Source organism: Oryx dammah, unplaced genomic scaffold, assembly GCF_014754425.2.
Source record: "Oryx dammah isolate SB20612 unplaced genomic scaffold, SCBI_Odam_1.1 HiC_scaffold_5, whole genome shotgun sequence".
Taxonomy (NCBI): Eukaryota; Metazoa; Chordata; class Mammalia; order Artiodactyla; family Bovidae; genus Oryx; species Oryx dammah.
The window spans coordinates 45,044,974-45,059,689 of NW_024070189.1; the positions used below are offsets into that span (position 1 = coordinate 45,044,974).

General features: G+C 44.9%; 1 protein-coding gene across 3 annotated transcripts in view; it reads right to left on the minus strand.

Annotated features, from left to right (window-relative positions):
- The window catches only part of GRIA1 (glutamate ionotropic receptor AMPA type subunit 1), a 352,479-nt gene that overhangs the window by 99,622 nt on the left and 238,141 nt on the right, over window positions 1–14,716 (minus strand). For all 3 annotated transcript variants that reach the window (XR_005721192.1, XM_040241475.1, XM_040241476.1), the window contains exons 8-10: window positions 13,161–13,265; window positions 3,109–3,219; window positions 2,212–2,418 (exon numbers count right to left, since the gene is read on the minus strand). Coding sequence is in view for 2 of the 3 variants with exons in the window: in XM_040241475.1 (XP_040097409.1) it covers window positions 2,212–2,418; window positions 3,109–3,219; window positions 13,161–13,265 (423 nt within the window). In the remaining variant the exon portion in view is untranslated. The remainder of the gene's footprint in view (window positions 1–2,211; window positions 2,419–3,108; window positions 3,220–13,160; window positions 13,266–14,716) is intronic.

Here is a 14,716-nt window from a genome sequence, read left to right on the forward strand (position 1 = left end):
GTAAAGTATTTAGCACAGTGCCTGGCATAAACGATGTGCTGAAATGCTACTATTACCATGGTGGATAAGAGCAAGAGTGAGCAAAGGGAAGATGAGACACCCTAATTGACAGCTTATTTGAGAGGCACAGAAAGAAGAAATCTGGAGCCCTCCAGGTAAATTTGTTTCTGACCTTGCTGGTCATTTGTGGCTAGAGATGCCTCCTCAGACCCCTCTATTCTTTCTTAGGTGGGACAGACAAGGAAAGCCAAACTGAAAATGCCCTCAAGAGAGGGCATCCATTTGGGCCCATCATAGAGTCTTCAGAATACAGCTGTTTCTGGGCAGAGGGACAGGCCTGGTGGAAGGGAGGGGACAAGAAAGACTGGCAGCTGAGGCACCCAGAGGTGGTTTCTGTCACTGATGAGCCAGTGGCCCATGGCTGATGGCTCTGTATTGGGGGGCATTTCTTCAGGATAATCATACTGTTGTTCTGCCCAGATCTTGGGCCTTTTACTAAAGGAACCAGATTACATTGGGTGAAGGTGAAGATGAATTCTGGTGGAGGTGAAAAGTTCACAGCAGTTGCCGTGGGGATGACCTTAAGAACTTGGTGGAGGTTCCCATGGAAACCAGCTTCCCAATGCAGCATTAACCATCTAGATCTTCTATCTTTCATCGATGACACTTCCCAAAAGCAAGAGGCAGCAGAGGAGAGAGAAGGTAGAAGTACAGCCCCCTTCTTAACTCATTAACCATCTTCCCAGGTCATATCAAAAGCCACCTTCTTAGAAAGAATTTTCTTTTTTCATCTCTTTCTTCTTTGAATTCCCTTTCTATGGCTCCTACAGCCATCATGACTCTCACTTCCTCGATCTGAGACAATGAGATTTTTAAAGCTCCTAAATGGTTTCTTTATCCTGACCAGAACTTCTTACCATCCTGGTGCTCGGCATTTGCTTCTGTTCAAAGCCCTAGGCAGGAGTCTTTGATTTATATGAGTGAAGCTGTGGTGGTGCCTTTCCTGCACGTGGCGGCAGGATTCTTCTTCTGTTGCCTTTTGTTGTTCCTCTGCTCGAGTATCTTCATGAACTTCCAGTGCCCGCTGAGTCAGTCCACACCCTTTCCCTTATCATTTCTCTCTCAATCTTGTCACTGGCTGCTCAACTGAAGCCCTCTACAAAAAATCATCAGTGTTTTCTCATTCTGCTTTCACAACTTATTTCTATCGCTATCTTATCATTTATACTATAGACATTCCTGGGCTGCCTTTCTCTGTACCTGAACGTGGCCGCTTTTCAGGTTACACATCTTTCTTGAGGGCTAGACCACCTCATGCTAGCTTTCTGCATGGACCTCGATTCTTTGCTATATTACCATTCACCCTCGTTGTGTTTTCTACGTCAGAAAATGCTAAGTTCCTTGGGGACAGGGATCAGATCTTTTACTTCTCAATGGTTCCTTAAATAGCTAAAACAATTCAGGGGATTCAGTGACTTCTCCAAAATGCTTCAGTTTATTGAAGGTGTTATAGCAGTTGTGTGTGGTCTTATTTCAAGTGTAGTGAATGGAGTAGACCAATCCCTATTCACAGATACAAGTGTACAAGGCAAGGTAAGCCATAACAGAAGCAGAAACTAAATCCTACAGTGAAGGCAAGAATAGTTAAAAAGAGCTCTCCCCATACCTTTTATGGGGAGAGTGACACCTTGGAAAAAGCAGTATGTGGTACAGGTTTGGGGGGAAGGGTAAGATTTTAGAGGGGCAGAATGGAAGCAGGCACCCTAGAGAACAGAGTGACTTGGAGTGGCATGGCTGAAATGGAAGGTGCCAGAAAGGGCAAGTGACTAGAAAGTTTGATTGTATCCAGGGCACATCTAACACCAGGGAAGAAATTTATTTTGAGGGGGCTTTAAGTGACTGAACAGGAAAATGACCACTCAGCGGTCTGCCTCGGGAAAGCTAACCTTAAAGCTAAACTATCACCTGTATTGGATGATGGTCAACTGAAGTCACAAGACTGAAGTGAGTCTGGCTGAAGGATCTGGGACCAGGAATCATGAGCAAAAAATGTCTTAAGACATTGGATTTTGGACTCTTCATCTTTCTAGCAGCAACAATACTAAACTATAGGGTCCAAAAGGCATCTATGGGTAGGGTCATCTAACCACCAAAATTTCCTGTCAAACCATCTGTCTCTGCCTCTAATTCCCTACCCTATGGGGGACTTACTCCATAGACCAGCTCTCCCACCATGCCATTCCAAGCCTTTGTGTCAGGGTCACGGGCTCCATATTTTCCATCGCTGACGATCTCAAGACGGTAGGAATATCCCACATGCTTGGCAATCTCTGCCGCCAACTCCACACAGTAGCCCTCGTAGCGGTCATTGCCTTCAAACTGGTTGGCATTCTTCTTGAGCATCACATAAGGATCTTCCTGGTGGAGAAATGGGAGACAGAGAATGTGGGTTCGGGGTTCACTCTTGGGGAGGGAGGCCTTTGGCATGGCAGAGGAGTTAACATTGGTTAACTTTGGGGGAGTCTCTCTAGCCCCTAAACCCACTTCCTACATTTTTGCTCCCCCCATTACAAAACTTCTTGTGTTAAAGAAGAAAACTGGTAAAATAAGAATGTTTCATTGAGATGTTGTGCATAGCTTTTCAAGTGATGTTTCAGGAGCTCTTGTGTTTCTTTGAAGGTACCTCTGGGGGTGTGACGGTGGAGAAGTAGACCCTAAATAGGTTCCAAGTTTCTCATGATCAACCACTGAAAATCACAGCAGCCTCACTTACATCCACTCTAGGTGATGTACGTTAGGGGTTTTCTTTGAAAATGACTTCCTCTGAGGAAGAGTAGAGTCAGAAGCACGGCAGTTTGGTCTTATGTTTTATAGATGGGAAAACTGTGGCTCATAGGAGGGTGATTGACTTATCCAAGGGCACAAAGTGAAATCATGGCAGAGCCAGAGAGCAAAAATCCCTCTGAATTTCAGGATAACTTTTAACTCCCTCTTTCTACCTATGGCACAATTTTGGCCAGAAGAATGACCAGCTTTCACTCTTGGGGAAGCCTTTGTGTTGGCCTAGCTCACATCCCAGGTAACCTCCACGAAGGACTGAGTACTCACTAGGATTGTGGTGACGATGTATGTTCTATTCTGGACACTTGAGTTATCCCCCCCGGCTTGAGCATCTGTGGCTGCAGGGACGAATTTGTCATCTTCATTCCAGTAGCCAATCTGTTAAGGAGAGGGGTGTGGTGACATAGGGTGAGCCAGGATTCTCAGGAATGGCCCACTCTGCACCCTCTGGCCAACACCAGATAGGAAATCAAGGAGCTGAGTGTCATACCAGCAATGCTGGACATACCAGACTTTAAAGAATGCTAGATATCAACAGCAAGAGGCAAGATACTCTCTAGGTCTGATCTTCCCAGCCCCACCCCCATGAAAGTCCTCATCATGATGGGGAAGCCTGAAAATTGCCTCTTTTGAGAAGTGAGGTTTTAACTGTTTATGTGGCAAATTGTTTTGCACAATGTAAGTCAGGGTCATAGAGATTTAATTCCTTGCCTTGTTTACAAGGTCAGACTCCTCCTGGTTCCATGCCTAGTAATCCTTCTCTTCCTTAGCTCATTCTGAACTGTAGTTGGAATCATAGGATTTAAACCTTTTTTTTTTTTTTTTGCTTTCTTTTTAGGTTAACTATATTTTCCCATCTAGATTCCACTTGCTAGGTGATGGTTACTTTATTATTTATTTCTCTTATTTCCAATTTTTAAACTGTTATAATACTGAGCATACAGTTGTGCCTTCAAATACTGGTTGACAGCATTATTATCTTTAAAGATTAGTTAGTGCTTATTTATACTGACTCATTTTCCAAGGTCTTTCAGCAAATATTTATAGGATCCCTATTGTGCGTAAGACTCTGAGCTAAGATGTTGGTGATATTGTGTGGCAGAGTTGAGAAAGATACACAGAAGTCTCAGAAATAGTCCTTGCTCTGACAGTCCCTCTACTCTATTCAGGAATATGTGACACACACACGCATGTGGGCCCAGAAGTGACAAGTGAGTGACTCAGGTAGCTTGAGCCCAAGGAGTTTGGAGAAGCAGCAGCCAAGTATGAAACCTATGCTGGGAAGAAGGTAGCTGGAGGAGGTGAGGCTGAAGTCACGAGGGATGGACAGGTTGAGTCCAAATCTGTCAGGTCAGAGAAAAGATGAGCCAAGATGTAGACACAAGAATCTGCCCAGATATGTAAGTTCAATGGGTCCTGGGTGGAGGATTGGGTTAGCTCCAGAGGAAAGTGGGTGCCTGTGTCTAGGTAGCAGAGGGCTTTGCAGGCCAAGCTAACCGGTGTAGGCCTATCCTGAAGGCAACAGGAAGTCATGGAAGGTTTGGGAAGAACAGAATGGCCTGGCTAACACACACACACACACACACACACACACAGACACACACAGACACACATACAGACACACACACACAAACACACACACACCTCTACCTCTGTCTCTATTAAGCTTTAGACCACACACACACAGACACACACAGACACACACAGACACACACACACACACAGACACACACACACAGACACACACACAAACACACACACCTCTACCTCTGTCTCTATTAAGCTTTAGACCACACACACACACACACACACAGACACACACACACACACACACACACACACCTCTACCTCTGTCTCTATTAAGCTTTAGACCACTGTATTTTGTGGTTGTTCTGCTGGCTGCAGCTGTAACAGGCAAATAGGAAGGAGAACTGCAGTACACATGGAGAAGGAAGAGCAGTTCTGCAAAGTCAGCCCAGATTCACAAAATCCGAGGCACATGCCAGCCGTCCACTCAAAGGTCATCTTCACCTTGCTGTTTTTCCCAGTCCCCTCAGCTAGAAATAAATAGTTCTTCCTGCGATCTCACTGCCGTTAACAGCAAGAGTATTAATTGCCAACACCGATCATGTTCTTGCTCTGTTGGAGGTTGTGTGTGATAGGTTTTATGCCACTGCATCTGGCTTAGAGGAGTCTGTTAACCTGCATGGTGAGGGTGGTGATGCAGCTAAGTGGTTGAGGCCAGCCAGGAACCCTGGTCATCTGTCTCCAGGAGCAGCTTTTAACCACGAGAGGGGACTTAGCCCTGGGCTGGAAAGCATAGTACTTAACAGTATTTGGGTGCTTATTGTATTTTAGACACTCTTCTAAGTGTTTTTTAAGGGACTTCCCTGGTGGTCCAGTGGCCAAGACTCTGAACTCCAATTGCAAGGTCCCAGGCTTGATCCTTGGTCAGGGAACTAGATCCCACATGCTGCAACTAAGAATTCACACGTGCCACTAAAGAGCCTGTGTGCCACAGCTAAGACCCGGTGCAGCCAAACAAATAAAAATAATTATTAATACTAAGTGGTTTGTTTTTTTTTAATGTTTTAACTTCTCTCGTCCTCCCAAAAACATATGAACTGGGTAATTATCACTCTGATTTTAAATGTGAAGAAACGGAGATGCAGGGAAATGGAATAACTTTCCCAAGGCTGCAGGAGAGTTGTGGAGCCAGGATTGGAGCGGGGCAGGCTGGCCATAGGGCTATGTGTGTCCATGCTCCGCTAGGCTGCCAGCTGACCCTGAGTGCTTCATGTTGGTTCCCACTGGCCCCATGGTCTAGCTGTTGGTACATCTGTCCCCGTCTCTCCATGGTGCTCCTCGGGAACAAAGCTAGAGGTCTATTCATTCCAGGCTGCCCATTGTTCCACAGAGAAGCAGCTCAGGGAAGGTTTGTTGAGAGAATGAGTGGACCCAACACGGAGACAGTGGATCCTGTTCATGCAGAGACAGTTCAGAGGTGTGAAGGCAGGTGGGAGGCTGTCTCTTAGAACACTGGGTCAGGATTTTCCCTGGTGCAGGCATGGGTACCATGCTGCTCATGTGGGGGCACTTTCGGTTAGCTTGGAGGGAGACATTTCTCTCTAAAGACAAGAACTAGAAACAGATTTCCAAAATATCAGAGTTGGAAGAGGCCTGAAGAATCATTTCTTCTAACCTCTTCTTTTTATAGAGAGGGAAGCAGAGGCTCAGGCACTAGGGGACGTGCTCAGGACCACAGTGCAACCTTGCCTCCCCTGCTTTGCTAGGCCTGTGCTTCACGGGGCGCTAGGGCAGCTGTGAAGCCCCCTTGCCACTTCCTCGGGATGTGGGTAAGGGGTCAGGGAAGATGGAGGAAGCTATTGGTTCTTCATCCCTGATTCAACCGTCAGCACTTCCTCGGGATGTGGGCAAGGGGTCAGGGAAGATGGAAGAAGCTATCGGTTCTTCATCCCTGATTCAACCGTCAGCTCTGCTTTTAATCAGTTTCACACTTTGGGATTCCCCTGAAGAGTTCATTTTTACAAGGAGAACTTTAATTGAGAAATACATGTTTCAAACCATTATTGCAGTATATTGTGGTGCAAGTTTAGAAAAATAATTTTCAAACTACTTACCCAACACTTAACTGTTTTGCTCCTCACACTATTCAAATAACACAGACAGGCTGGGAATTATTTTCCCTGTTTTACAGTTGAGAAAACTGAGGTTTGGGGAGATCAGATGATCAAACTTATGAAGTTTATATAGCAGATGAGTGGCAAAGCACAGAAGCCAGGCCGTGGACCTCAGAAGTAGTATTGTTTAATATAATCAGTACAAAGCTGGGAGATGATCTAGCAAATTTAATCACCATTTTTTCTCCTGTAGATGATGCTATGGTGTCTTCATGCCCTTCCCCCCACTTCCTCCTCCTCTTTCTGCCTTCCCTCCCTTGTTTTCTTTCTTCCTTCTACCCTCTTCATGATTTGGCACCAGCTCAGCTGTCCTTACTAATCTCTACAACCATCAGTTGTACCATCAGTATCAAGGTAGCTGCCTCCTTTGACATGCAACTAAGTTCTCTACAATCTATTGAGTTTTGATAGAGTTTTTCAAATATTAAGAAAAGATTATCTTACTTATTTGACTGCACCGGGTCTTAGTTGTGACTTGGGAACTCTTAGTTGAGGCATGTTGGATCGAATTTCCTGACCAGGGTTGAAACCGAGGCCCCCTGCTTTGGAAGCACCAAGTCTTAGCCACTGGACCACTAGGGAAGTACCTTCATGGGAATTATCTTTAAAAGTGGGGGCTTGATGGTACAGAGATTGGTCTTTGGCATCAGATAGACCTGGTTTAAAAGACAGACTTTCCGAATTACTAACTGTATGACTTGGGCCAGTTACCTGACTTCAGTGGGCCTCAGTCTCTGCCCTGTAGAGGGGATACACCAAGAGTACCTGTCTCACAGGGTGGCTGTGAGCACCAAATGAGTTAGTTCATTGACAACAATAATCATAGTGTGTGGTTCATATTAAGTTGTTATTAAACTAAAAAATGGTATTCTGTAGGGTAATGCCTAGTTGAAGGCTAACAGGCTTCTGTACTATAGGACATTTCAGTTTCATTTTGCTGTTGAATGTTGCCAGTTTCCAAAAGAAGTATATATTATGGAGCATTTCTCAAACTCATTTGACAATGTAACCCTCCTGATATGCAGCCTGTCCTAGGATAAATGGTGCAAAACCCCAGAAAACACCACTCTAAAATCGCAAGCTGTTTTGATTAAAGAGAGAGGGGAAAAGCAAGATAAATCTATGTAGACAAGATTTATATGGCTTAGAAAGAGACTTTCTTAAGGGTAAGGATCCTTCAGAGTTAGTATCCTAGCACTAATGTTAAAGTGGTATCTATAAAAATTATTGTTTAGGTTGGCTTATATCAAAAGCCAGAGGAACACTTAAATGTTGTAAGCAAGCTTATTTTATTCCTAACCTTTTTGTAGGGAAATAAAAAAATATCACCAGTCAGAAGAGCAGGGTGATGCCAAAACCCAGCTTTGGCCCCCATGTCAGCTAGGAGGCTGAGAAATCTAGTTCCACATTTAATGAAAAGAGAACTGGCAAAGTTTTTTGAAGAGACATTGCACTTTGGAGCTGAGAGCAAATTTCCTTTTCTTAGAGAAATGGGCTGGATTATTACACAGCCCTTTGATTCTCTACTAAGGATATGGAGGAACTTTGATTTTATCTCAAAGTAAATCAGAGCTAGTAGTTTGGTAAAAATTGGGCCTCACTGTTCAAGAGAAGATTTAAATAATTCTGACAGTGACAGGTCTTCTCCTGGAGCCAGTTAGAATTTTTGATCTCCTGTTTTCCATCTACCTCTAAAGATTCTTTGAATATAGAAATGAGTCTGTCATGAGATGATAGATTAGATTTTTTAAAGTAAACTTAGCCTAAAAAGAAGATGATCATTGAACAGTGTATACAATAGATATACCTCACATAGTCATCAAATCACATTGACACATTTGTAGTTGTATCGTTTGTAGCTCTAAGCTGCCTCTGAAGCCACAACTCCTGACCTCCAAAAATGAGATCCATTGTGATAAAGTTTTAAAAAGGAAGTTGCCTATTGTGGCAGAGACAACCTGGTAACCAGCAAGGATTCTTGTTCACTATTCATAGCCTACAGGTATGGTGGGAGGTAGTTACTTAGACTGCCGTTGCAATTTCCAGCCTGCCATGTGTCTAGATGGGCCAGGAGATTGGGTTGGCCAGTGGAATGCAGAAGTGATGCATTCCTCTCCTAACCTGACTCCCCCAAATCCCCAGCACAGTTTATATCTTTCTTCCTCACTTGTTAGCTGGCTATTGATAGGCAGGAAGACCCAAACAGACAATGGAGCCTCCAGAAGCCTGAGTCTTAACCAGAGTCCCCAGTCCCCCAAACTGATCACTGAGTGAATAAGAACTAGACCTCTGTTGCATTAAACAGCTGAGATTTTTAGAGTTTATCTGTTATTGCACCTTAACTAACATACTTAAAGAATTTTAACTTTGTAGGTTTGCATGTGACTTTGTCTGAGTTCTGCTTGAGGTGTTATTTCATTAAATTTATCAGCATTTGTTTTCTTTATTTGCTGGCAGATCTATGGAAAAATGGGCCAGAGTGGTATGCTTTCTGGTTGCCAAGCAACATTCAAGATGCTGCCCGCTCATTTAATGAACAACCACTTATTTGCATGTGCTTACTATGCCTCAATATATTATCGGCACTGAGGATATAATAAATAACACAACCATGTCCCTGCTTTTAGAGAGCTGACATTTTAGTGGAAGGAAGTGGAGAGGAGGGGAAGAAAGACAATACATATTCAGACCAGGGGTTGTCAGACTTCACCTTTAAAGCGCCAGACAGTAAATACTTTAGGCTTTGTGGGTGAAACAGTCTCTGTAGCAACTACCCATCTCTGTTGTCACAGTGCAGAAGCAGCCATAGCCAATACTGAAACAAATTAATTTGGCTGTATTCCCCCCCACCAAAAAAACCCCCACAACTTTATTTATGGACCCTGAAATTTTAATTTCATGTAATTTTCACATATCATGAAGTATTCATCTTTTGATTTACTTCAACCATTTAAAAATGTAAAAATCATTAGCTCATGGGCTGTAAACAGGCAGTTGGCTGGATTGGGCCTGCAGGCTGAAGTTTACCAGCCCCAATAGAGATCAGTAAACCAACAAGAATATCTCAGAAGGGGGATATTCATAGGAGCACTATGAAAAATTAGGATAATGGGGTTGTGCTCTGCAGATGGGGGTCACTTTAGATATTTTGGTCAGGAATGGCCTTTCCAGGGTGACTTCAGCTGGGCCAGACTTGAATGACAAGGAGAGATACTGCCCGTCAAACTACAGTGATGGTGAATATCGGGTAAAGAAGCAGACATTCCAGGGTAGCTGTGGAGTTGTGAGCTAGAAAAAGAGGAGCAAGAGTTCAGAGGGCTGCAGTATCTGGGTCTGAAGGCCACAGTAAGGAGTTGTGTTACCTTTTACCTGCAGTGGTGTATTAGTCTGACTCTTTGCAGCCCCATGGACTGTAGCCCACCAGGCTCCTCTGTCCATGGAATTCTCCGGGAGAGAATGCTGGAGTGGGTTACTATGCCTTTCTCCAGGGGATCTTTCTAGCCCAGGGGTTGAACTGGGTCTCCGGCATTGCAGGCAGATTCTTTACTGTCTGAGCCACCAGGGAGGCCCCTGCAGTAGGAAGCTAGTCAGTGGCTTTAAGTGGAGAGGCAATGTAACCTGATATATATTTGAAGATGATCAGCTCTTGTGCTGAAAAACAGCCTTGAAGAGGGACAAGAACCTGGCCAGCAGGATTAGTGACCAGTAAGGAGGCTCCTGTGTGAGTCCAAGCAGGTGTAGAAGGTGGCTTGAGCTCTGGAGTCAGCAGTGGAAATGGAGAGAAGTGGTTGGATTGAATAGAACAGGACTCAGTATGTCTAAGGAGCTTCCCTGATGGTAAAGGTCGCAAAGCGTCAGACATGACTTAGTGACTAAACCACCACCAGTATGTCTAAAGTTGGGTAGCAAAGATTTAGGGAAAAAACTTCCAAAGGATGTCTGGACTGGTGGGCTGTGGATGCTTCAGGACTTTTCATTACTTTTGACAGAAGGAGGACTTTGTGTCACTTTCTTTCCTACCTGGTCCTTGCTTTCCAGTTATACTTGGGTCATAGCTGGGAATGAAAAATTTGAGACAGGGCAAGGGTGACTGAATTCAAGTTGAGGCTTGTCTTTTTTAAGTCAAAACATAGCTACAGGACCAATGGTGATGAGAAAAGATGGTTACATCATTAATGCTGGTCCCTTGATGAAAGAGCTTCAGGAATCTTCCTGCACTTCTCTTGGCAGCCACTCTAAGAATCTGTGATCCTACTTGAATTTGACAAGGCATTTTATTTGAATAGAGATCCCTATTTGAATCAGTACCCCATGGCGAAGTGGAATCTCTGAATGGCATTTCACAAGGCTCTAGATTTAGTGGGGCCACTGCACATTCTGGCATTTGAAGCTCCGAAGTGTGGGATGAGTGTGCGCCCAGAGACCACACACATTTCAGTGGGATGTCAATTGGACCCAGACGCATAGAGTGTGTGTTGGCAGATCAGTGGCCAGAATACGTGCCTAAAGATCAGGAGAGAGTCCCCAAGGCTCCCAGTTAAACAGCAGCAGTCCCCTTTTATTACATATATCAGGTAGGGCCACGCACTATTCACTGAAACCAGCACAACAAGGTTACCCGTGAATCTGAGAAATTACTTTGTTAGGAGGCTGATTGAAGAAAAGACCTGAAGCCACAGATGTGGAGGAATTGATTTTCTGAAAGTCAGATTCCCTGTAACCAAGGGCTGCCTAAACCCACATTCAAAGAAAGGATTTAGTCATTGGAAAGGAAGTTGAAAAACAGCCCCGAGACCAGAAAAATAAAGCACAACCATTTGCTCTTGGATTTTAAAGTTACTGGGTTATTTCAGTTTGTTATTTCGGTTATCCATTCCATGGGCTTGCACAGCCTAACTCACTCATAGTCAAGGCTGATATAAAAATCCTTGTGGCCTAAAGAAGGCAGTTGAAACAAACAAACAAAACATGGGTTGAATGGCCAATCCATGCCAGGGGCTGCTTTGGGGAACCCCTTCACACAGGCAAGGAGGTGGCAGACATTGTTTCACTCAGTGTTGATGGAAGTCCTGTGAGATAAAGGGCATTATTCCCCGTTTGGAGGTGATGTCACTGAGGTTCTGGGAGGCTCAGTTGTTGAAGGTCATGTGTGTAGTAGCGAGTGAGGCAGAGACTTAATTCTTGGTGTGTCTGTCTTCAGTGCCCCAGCCTGTAACCATTCTGCCAGTGTTTCTCACCGCACCACCCAGAGCACCATGAAGCCCACAGACTGGGAAGAGAACATGAGCATCACTGTCCAGTAGAACCTGCAGTGATGATGGGCGTGATCGACATCCGTGCTGTCTAGCGTGGCAGCCTCTAGCCACCTGTGGCTATGGAGCACTTGAAGTGTGGCTAGTGCAACTGCGGGACTTGTAAATTTTCATTATTTAGAATTAAAACGAAATAGCCAACCATGGCAGGTGGCAACTGTATTTGACAGCACAGGCATAGAGAGCATCAGGTTTGAGAGACTAAGACCTAGTCTGCAATGTGCCAGGCCCAGCCCCCAGAACTTCTGCTTCCATCAGATCATTTAACCCCCACTTAAGGCACAAAGAACCTGATTTACTTGTCCAGAGTCACAGGCTGGTAAGTGGTGACGCCAGGATGGCATGCCAGGATGCTGGGGCTAATGCTCTGACAATCTACCAGCGTCACACTGTGCATGCACAGTCTCCCACTTACCACACTGTGCCACCCCAAGGAACTAGGGATGGGGTGAAGGCCAGGGACAGTACAGCAGAGGTGGCCATGAGGCGTAACAAGGAAGCCCAGGGAAGGCTCTCCTGGGGAGCAACATTTACCCTGAGTCTTGAAGTCAGGCTAGGATTGGGGGATGGGATAGAAGAGTCCTAGGCAGAGGGAACACATTTGGAGGCTGGGGGGTGAGAAAGAACATGATATCTTCCTGGAAGTGAAAGTTGGTTGGAGTGACTGGAATGGAAGGACAAAGAAAGTGAGTGTCAAGGATCAAGGTCGAGAAATTGGCCAAGGTCAGAATGCAGAGTCCGGTAGAATTCAGAATGTTTTCTCCAAGAATTTGAATGTTGTTCTAAAATGTTTAGTAAGTCTGTATGTTTAGTAAGTATGTAAGAGTGTATGTGTACACACACACACACACACACACACTCACACACACACACACACACACACACACACACACACAGAGAGACTACGATCAAGTGTGGATTAGGAAAAGGTGGTTAACTTCCTCTATAAACCATCATTCTCAAGTTCTTACTTGAAACCCCTCAGGAACAGTAGTGACATTTTATACACATCTATTACTTCATTTTTTCAAAATATTTTCCCATCCCTTGGATCTTTACAAGAACCCTAAGGCAAAGGTAGAGATTTTTTTTATCTCCATTTTGCAGTGAATCAATTCTCAGAGGAACAACTGACTTGCCCAAAATCCTAGCTGGCTCGCAGCAGAGCCCAGATTAGAATCCTCACTGCCTGCTTCTCTTCTAAGAGATCAAGTCCAGGACAGTGGGTTCCCCAGGCCCTCAGCTCCGTCCTGAGACTCTGTTCAGCCCTCTCCTCCCTGTGTAATGGAAGCAAAGGGAGCTTTACCTTTCGGATGCCATCATGCTTCATTTCGATCACGTGGAGGGTGTAGTTGGTCCGCCGTCCTTTCTCATTAAATTGCACATTTCCTGTCAAGCCTTCAAACCGCACCTGCAAGAAGCAGCCAGGTGGTGACCAGGGAACTCTGAAGTTGCGCTTCATGTTTGTTTATTTGCTGGCTTTTCCTGCTGAACTGAAAGCCCAGAACCTGAGAAAGTTACATGGGATGAGGTCTTAGAGTAGCATCAATCCTAAACACCTCTCTACTCCGTTGCCTGGAGCAGGCATAACTGTTGGAGAACAGTTCTCCTACTATAATGAAATTCTTCCTGAAAACTGCTTCACTCATTGCCTTTGGCCAACAGTGAGAGTGGATCAAAGTCGATCTTCGTAGGAAGTCTAGTGCCGTCCTTAGTCCCGTACCCATATCAGGACCACCCTATGAGAGTCACCGCTCCTCAGACACACACCTTCAGATGCGGAAACTGAAGCAGGCCCGTGAAGGAAGAGACTGGTGTGCCCGCCCTGGTGAGGCAGGGGAAGACCCAGGACGGGGAGCTAGCCTTGTGATGCTTTGGGCCATGCCTCAGTGTTGCTTTGTAATTTCTTTGTGAGGCCAGGGAATAAAATACCTGGGAACCTGAATACCTAGAATTGGGTGATCTGGGTTTTACCCTAGTTTTCCTCTGAACAGCCAAGTGACTGGATGATCACCTCTCTACTTTCCAAAATTTCTGCTCCATCTACCTTACATGACACAGCAAATGTGAAAGTGCTATGCAAACTTTAAAGCATCTGAGGAAACTCTTTATGGTAAGACCGGATCATGCAGGACTTTAAACAGGTCTCAGCTGTTGAACCAATATGTATATAGGAAGCCCCCAAATATGCCTCATAGGATTTCTTCTCCACAAATGAGTCGGATTAAACTTTCATGGCTTCCTATCTTCAGGCTCATTTTAAAGGCTGAGTGGTTAGCATGGGGCATCCAGGATCTTTGGGACCAAGCCTGCTCCTCTGGAGGTGACCAATAAAAATGGTCCACCCTCAAATTGGGGATGAGTCTAGCTGTGTGTCATCAGCTCAGGTACTAGAAATCACGTTCTCCAACCATAATCTATCACGTTTCCTCAGATTTGTCTGGCCTAAGGCCAGTGAGATGAGTCTGTACCTGTAACCAATATGAACCTTGCCCTCTAACCCAGCATTATTTATTTCCCCCCTCTTCAAATAGGCTTCAAAGGAAGCCTTGCAGGGTGTAACCATTTACTGACAGTGAATGACCAACCTATCTGCCTCTGGAAGTTATAAGAATAGCTGGGGTGTGTGTATGTATTTAAGATGGGGTGTGTGTGAGGGAGAGGGAAGGACAGAAGGAAAGAAAGAAAGGAAGGAAGAAAGAAAAGTGTGTCTCTTCTCAGGCTGACCTTCCCATCACCTCCTGGTTTGAAGTCTAACTAGGGAGGTCACAACAGGCCTAGAGCACTGAACAAATTATGCAACAAATTCTTCACTCTCTGAGATGAAATCTGGAGAAATTCTCACTCTGGAAAATCTGGGCT